The sequence below is a fragment of the Bombus affinis genome, chromosome 11 (assembly GCF_024516045.1).
Source record: "Bombus affinis isolate iyBomAffi1 chromosome 11, iyBomAffi1.2, whole genome shotgun sequence".
NCBI classification, from domain to species: domain Eukaryota; kingdom Metazoa; phylum Arthropoda; class Insecta; order Hymenoptera; family Apidae; genus Bombus; species Bombus affinis.
In genome coordinates, this window is record NC_066354.1 from 12,164,582 (window position 1) to 12,171,004 (window position 6,423).

The 6,423-nt window shown below is 27.2% G+C and overlaps 2 protein-coding genes across 2 annotated transcripts; one reads left to right on the top strand and one right to left on the bottom strand.

Annotated features, from left to right (window-relative positions):
* Window positions 1–4,561, top strand: LOC126922132 (golgin subfamily A member 2-like). The gene is made up of 12 exons (XM_050734414.1): window positions 1–271; window positions 607–696; window positions 850–1,287; window positions 1,389–1,584; window positions 1,683–1,990; window positions 2,061–2,237; window positions 2,319–2,537; window positions 2,638–2,823; window positions 2,914–3,165; window positions 3,244–3,547; window positions 3,634–3,831; window positions 3,975–4,561. The coding sequence occupies exons 1-12, from the start codon at window positions 212–214 to the stop codon at window positions 4,160–4,162; spliced, it is 2,616 nt and encodes an 871-aa protein (XP_050590371.1). The 5' UTR covers window positions 1–211; the 3' UTR covers window positions 4,163–4,561.
* Window positions 4,545–6,118, bottom strand: LOC126922158 (ribonuclease P protein subunit p30). Its single transcript, XM_050734482.1, has 3 exons — window positions 5,324–6,118; window positions 4,948–5,095; window positions 4,545–4,858 (listed from the first exon to the last, which is right to left on the bottom strand). Exons 1-3 carry the CDS (start codon window positions 5,909–5,911, stop codon window positions 4,755–4,757), a joined length of 840 nt encoding a protein of 279 aa, XP_050590439.1. The 5' UTR covers window positions 5,912–6,118; the 3' UTR covers window positions 4,545–4,754.
* Window positions 6,119–6,423: the final 305 nt, after the last annotated feature.

Sequence of the window (6,423 nt, forward strand, 5' to 3'; positions counted from 1 at the left end):
AGCGTAATTCAGCGGTTTATATAATTCAATCACTGTTGGCCATCTAACTAAATAATTAGGTCAATGGATAAAAGAGCGATTAGTACACGATCATATTCGTGGATTAAGTAGGCATGAGATAACCTTGGTAGCAAATAATACAATATTTTTAATTATGATGATGTAAATAATTGTGTTAAAATAAAATCAAGGATTTCACTTATTAGTTTTCATGTTACATGTCAACATGAATTTAAGCAAAAGCGAAAAATTGTTGGCCGCTAAGAAAAAGGTATAATGTTTTGAAGTATTGTCAGCTACATAAGTATCTTTATTAATATTCAATTTACGTACAAAAAATTTATACATATATTTATAGGACTTCGTAAGTTCTAGCAACATTTTAATTATTCATTCTCTTATATTTTTGTATCTTTGAATATTTAGGTTATGTTAGTTGTCAAACGTTTATTGAATTTTAATTTTACATAATATTTACGCTTTAAAACGTAACTAAACAATTTCTAAAACCTTATGGTTTCATAAGTTAGTTTCTTTCATAAGTTAGATTAGTATAAAAAAATGTTATCATTACTTATGTTTCATAAAACTTTCTTTTTTTGTTAGCTCAGGGAATTTCAATTAAGAAAAATGCAAAATAATCCAGACGATTCTGTGAAACAAAAACGTCACTCTGTCAATTCATTATCTTCGCAGGTGAAAGAAATTTATATATCATAATAATAATTATGACATCTATTTATTTAAATCCGTGTGCATATGCAATTACATTTCTCCTTGTAATCTTTATTATATTTTAGTTGTTGTAAAATGCAAAATGTTTTTTAATTAATTTGTTAAATTTTGCAGTATCAAAACGCAGAAACTGACACATCGCATTTAGAAGGTGTAACTAATGCGTCGACAATAGGAAATCTGGAAAATGATATAGTTCAAGAATTTCAAAAAGATGAAGTACTATCCACAAATTCAGTGGTAACTTCAGAAAATACCATGAATCATGATGAAGCACATTATTCTACAGAAGAAACTGTCAACGCAGAAAGTGTACAGGAAATTAATACATCAGAAGCAGCGTGTAAAGTGGATTTTTATGATCTTCCAAAAGTACAAAAAGAACATCTCTTGGAGATGGCTTCTGCAGTTGCAGATGTTTTAACAGATGAGTCAGAACATATAGAAACATCCCTTGATACTGATTTAATGTATCATAATCAATTTTTAAGTCCTTATATGGAAGAGCAGAAAAAAGTTGTTAATGAATTGCATATCGAGCTTAGTAATGCCGTAAGTGTATACATGCATATAAATTTTGTAAAAAGTATCTAGATCTAAACGTTGAAAAAAGAAATAGTTCAGAAATAAAATTGTTTTAATAATTTAATTAGCGTAGCAGGATTTCAGAGTTAGAAGCCAAGTTAGAAGGAAAAGAAACAGAATTTCAGGTAGAATTGGCACAAGAAATAGATCCTTTAAAAGAGCAACTTCAGGTTCATGCCCAGACTACTGGCATTCTAATAGCAGAAAAAGCAGAACTTACTGCTGCTCTTAGCCAAGCTCAACAAAGCATTAGACAAAGTTCAGGTTCGTTATTTTAATTAATGAGATCTTCTAGGCAGGCGTGTGCGCGTACGTGCGTGATTATAAATTTTTAATAAATTAGAAATTAATATATTTTTTAGAGGAATCCGAAGAAATGACAAGAAAATTAAAAAATTCACAAATTCGCATAGCTGAATTAGAGAAAGAAATATCTACTGTAAAAAATAATAATGAAGAATTGAGGAAAAACATTCATCAATTACAAAGTGAATACGATTCTCTTAATAACAGATTTTTTGAATTGAAGAAAGAAAAAGAAGATTTGGATTTAGAAGCATCAGAATTAAAGCAAAAACTGAATTTGAAGAAAACAGAATTAATTGCTGTTCAACAAGAACTTCAAGAAAAAACAGCGTTGCTTTCATTAAGCGAACTTAGAATACAACAGGTAATACATGTGCATTATCATTGGTTAACTGTATGTGAAACATTTTTCACATACTTCTTTGCCTTTGTAGATGAAAGTTGCTACAACAACAGAAGAGGAGAAACATGCAGTAATTCTTTTGGAGCAAGAATTAGCACAAACTAAAGAAGCTCTGAAAATTGTTAGTGTTGAAAAGGATGAAGCCAATAAACAGTACCAGAATTATGTCAAACAATTAGATACCCAGCAGGCAAAATTATTAGAAGAGGTATTTTTATATTCTCTGTAATGAAATTCGAAGGCGCAACGAAATATGATAAATTTTTAAAAAATTAAATGTCATTTATAGATAAAAACACAAAGAGGTGGTATAGAAGATTTACAACGTAGAGAACAAAGTTGTATACAAAGAATTTCAGAGCTTGAGCAACAATTACAACAAGAAAGAGAAAAAGCAGGGAATTTATCATCTTTACAAGATCGTAAAGATGAAACGGATAATCTGCTGAAAAATATAGATGAACTTACATTGGAACAAGAAAGGCTTCACATTTTATTATCTGAGAAGGTAGCATTTTTGTATTAATTTTTATTATAGAAAGTAAATAAAAATTATTTAAAATTACATCGATTTATTGATTAATTAAAATTTTCTTCCATATATTTAGGATTCACAAATTGAAATGTTGACAAAAAATCTAAATGATTTACGAGATGCAAATAATCAAGGAGCAGAAGTAACAAAACTAGTCAGTGCTCTCGAAAGTGAACAGTTAGGGGCATCGAGAGCAGTTCATCAAAATCGACAATTAAAAGAGCAACTGACTGATATGGAAAATGCGTTTGTTTCTTTGGTAAGCGTAACATTAAATATTGGTAGAACATATTAATGATGCGCTAAATAAGAGTAAATAAACTATATAAATTTTTAATACAATTTTAAGAGTAATGCTAAATTGGATTTAACTGAACAACTACAAGCAGAGCGTTCTATAGGAAGAAAGTTAAACGTTCAATTAAATAACGTAGAAAGTGAGTTGGGACAACTGAAAGAAAAATTAAGGGAAAAAGAAGCTATTCTTGAAGAGGTTGAAAAAGAAAGACTTCAAAATGCTCAAATAGCAGATCAAATACAGCATTATCAAGCTCAATCGCATCATGTAGATACTTTCCAACGAGAACTTCAACATGCTATGGTAATTATTTGTTTAATTATATTAAAAGATTTCGTTCATTGATGTTAAACCTTTTTTCTTGCTCTATTTCTGTTTCAGATTACTATAGAAAGATTAGAAAAGGAAAAACAAACACTTACGGAGAAATTGAAAGAAAAATTTGTAGCAAGTTCCATCTCTGAAGTTGATTCACATTCTGTGAATGCTAATAATAATGTATCAAAATCGGGAGAAAAAATACACGTAGAAAGCTCAAACGAAAATGATGTTATAATATCTGAACCTGTAAAAAAGCTTGAACAAAGATTTAAAGAAACAATGGAACGAGTTGCAGAGCTTACAGAAGAGAAACAGAAGCTTGAACATCTCGTTTTACAGCTTCAAAGTGAAACAGAGACAATAGGTATAAATAGATGGTTTTTAAATAATTATTTACACTCTAACTTTATCTTTATATTCATAGAAATATCTCCCTTTTTTTATTTTTAGGGGAATATATAACATTATATCAAAAACAAAGAGCTGTTCTACAAAACAGAGCAATAGAAAGAGAACAGGTATTTCGACAATTACTCGAACAGAGAAATCAACAACAAGAGCAATTACATAAATTGAAGGTTTTGGTTAGTGACTTTCTTAGCAAAGAATACATACGTTCCAATGGAACAAAATGTCAAGTTGAAACAGGTACTTATAATATAATGTTCTATTTCAATTATCTTACTTGAAATTTATTTACATAATAAAATTGATATTGTATTAATCAAAAGAGATTAACATGTATTCCAACTTAATATATATATATATATTTACAACAAATTATTTTTCAGCAACGGGTTCTAGTGATTCTGTAACTATAAAAAGAAAAGAGGAAGTAATAGATCCACGAGTAGAAAATAAAAGTGTTTCGGAACTCCTAGATGTTCTGACAGAGATAAAAGATTGTAAAGATTCCTGTATGTTTGAGCCGAATTTTCATCCATGTCCTTGGTGTTCCGGAAAGTTACTTACAGTATAAAGCATATGTTATGTATATATCTTATATATTTTTTAGTATAGAACATTAATATAAAATTTTTAATCGACGACGATTTGTAGAACAATTGTATATAAGGTAAAATCCATAAAAATTGCAATTTGTAAGTGATTGATATGAAAAAAAGGAATGTTTTCCTCAAAAGCAATTGCTCTTTTCTATAAGGGATGAGAGAAAAAAAAAAATCATTTAAGCCTAAAATATTATTTAAGGAATTGTTGAAGATATATAAAGTATTTTTTAAGTAATTATCTTTTTCCGTACATTGCTTTATTGCTTTCTTCTTAATGGAAAATATATATTTCTCTACAAAAAGTAAAAATTAGTTCTATTTTAGATATATTAAATAAAGAAATATATGGAATTTTATATTCAAAAATATTTTATTTAACATTTTTATAAAAATCAAATTTTTATCATTGTTAATTTCTATTATATCTATATCCTATGTATTATAAGAATTCTATTATTTCAGTGTAAGTAAATTTAAAGTAAAAAGTAATATTTATTCTTTTATCATATTTTTGATTGACCATTTAAAGAAATAATAAAAAAACATCTATTACAATTCAACTTATACTTTCAATTTTTTTAGAAATTTTGAGTCTCCATCAGTGATGCTTGTTCTTTCTGTACAATCTTCAATAATAAAAGCAGCTTTCCCTCTACGTCTTCTTTCTAAAGAAAAGGACAAATAACTTAATAATTATATCATATTAGTTCCATTTTTATGAAAATTTGCACTTTTACATGCAATAGTATATCACCTGCTCTTAACAGAAGTCTTTTACATTGATGTAATATTGAAGCTTTTGCTTGAACTTCATTCAAACCCAATAAACATGCCAAATTTATAAGATCATAAGGATTTCGTATTGTCTTAATATCACTGACACCGCTGGATAATATTACATTCTAAATAAACAAGATAGTTAATTAGAAATTTGTTTGTTATTTAGACATGGATTTTAAAGAAAAATCCTTTGTACGTTTGTCAATAAATCTTTCGATACTTAATAACATTATTATCTATAGGCTAAGCATTAATATAAATTAATATTTATATTAGTGCTGTTTTGTAATATACGACTATGTAGTGTTAAAAAAACCGTTATTTTCATTTATATATAAATATTTCTATACCTTACTCTTTCCGTATGTATGAAACAGATGAGAATAATGGATAGTATTTTTTCTGGATTCAACATTTAATAGATCTACATACTGTATTTCAAAATGTATTCCTCTTTCAATTGCTTGATCATATAGCTTTTTATTAAGTTTAAATGATGTAGAATTCGACCTTAATGTAATTATATCTGCATTTAATTGAGTACATGCAAATTGTAAAGCACTTTGTGTTATTGGAGCAAAAGCATATAGATCGAATTTTTTTAAACTGGAACAATGATTCACTATATGCGTTTTTGCAAAGTCAGAACAAAAGAAAGTAATTCGACTAAAAATTTTTAATCTTCCGTCAAATTCTTTTCTTATACTTCCAATGTCGATTGTTTCGAGAACAATACCCTGTGATGTTTCACTATCACCGCCCTTTTTTTTCCTCTTTTTCTCTGTTCCAAGTACACTTTCATCTACATTAGTATTTATTGCTACTGTTTTGAATCCATATTCACATAATTTTGATAAAATGGGATATAAATTTTGTGTTTGATTTCTTGGTACATTCACACACAAATCGTAAAATCCTGCACTTTCTCTGATATCCATTTTTATGAAATATTAGATTTACACGTAAATGTTCTTCATTTTTAATTAAATATGTTGTAAATGTTATATAATGTTTGGTTGAAGCTATGATTTAGAAATTAACATTTTCTTCTAATTTTCTTTCGTCAATATTTCTTTGACAATGCTTCGACTAATCCTAACCTAGAATTTTTATGTATGTAGATACAAAATACACTTATATATTTATTATACTACTAAGCGACATCTTTTGGTTAATAAAATCATATTATGAAGATCATAATATTTTCGTCAAAAATGTTGACTATAAAAGGAAATGCTATTTAATATTTTTTGAAGAACTTCATTTATTCACATCGATTTATTATTCACTAAATTACCATATTTATTACAGATTATAATTATTAATTGTCTTCATTAATAAAGCCATATATGCAGTAATATTATATCTTATAGCTGTTTTTAAATCTATTAAGTTTAAATAATTTTAAAAACATTTAGCAATGTTTAAATAAATCAGAACCGTACAAATA

Coding starts and splice junctions, on each gene's coding strand:
- LOC126922132 (XM_050734414.1), top strand. CDS start 212: ATGTTACATGTCAACATGAATTTAAGCAAAAGCGAAAAATTGTTGGCC. Junction 1,288..1,388: donor ATATCGAGCTTAGTAATGCC/GTAAGTGTATAC, acceptor TAATTTAATTAG/CGTAGCAGGATTTCAGAGTT. Junction 3,548..3,633: donor AAGTGAAACAGAGACAATAG/GTATAAATAGAT, acceptor TTTTATTTTTAG/GGGAATATATAACATTATAT.
- LOC126922158 (XM_050734482.1), bottom strand. CDS start 5,911: ATGGATATCAGAGAAAGTGCAGGATTTTACGATTTGTGTGTGAATGTA. Junction 5,096..5,323: donor ATACATACGGAAAGAGTAAG/GTATAGAAATAT, acceptor TTGTTTATTTAG/AATGTAATATTATCCAGCGG. Junction 4,859..4,947: donor AAGACTTCTGTTAAGAGCAG/GTGATATACTAT, acceptor CCTTTTCTTTAG/AAAGAAGACGTAGAGGGAAA.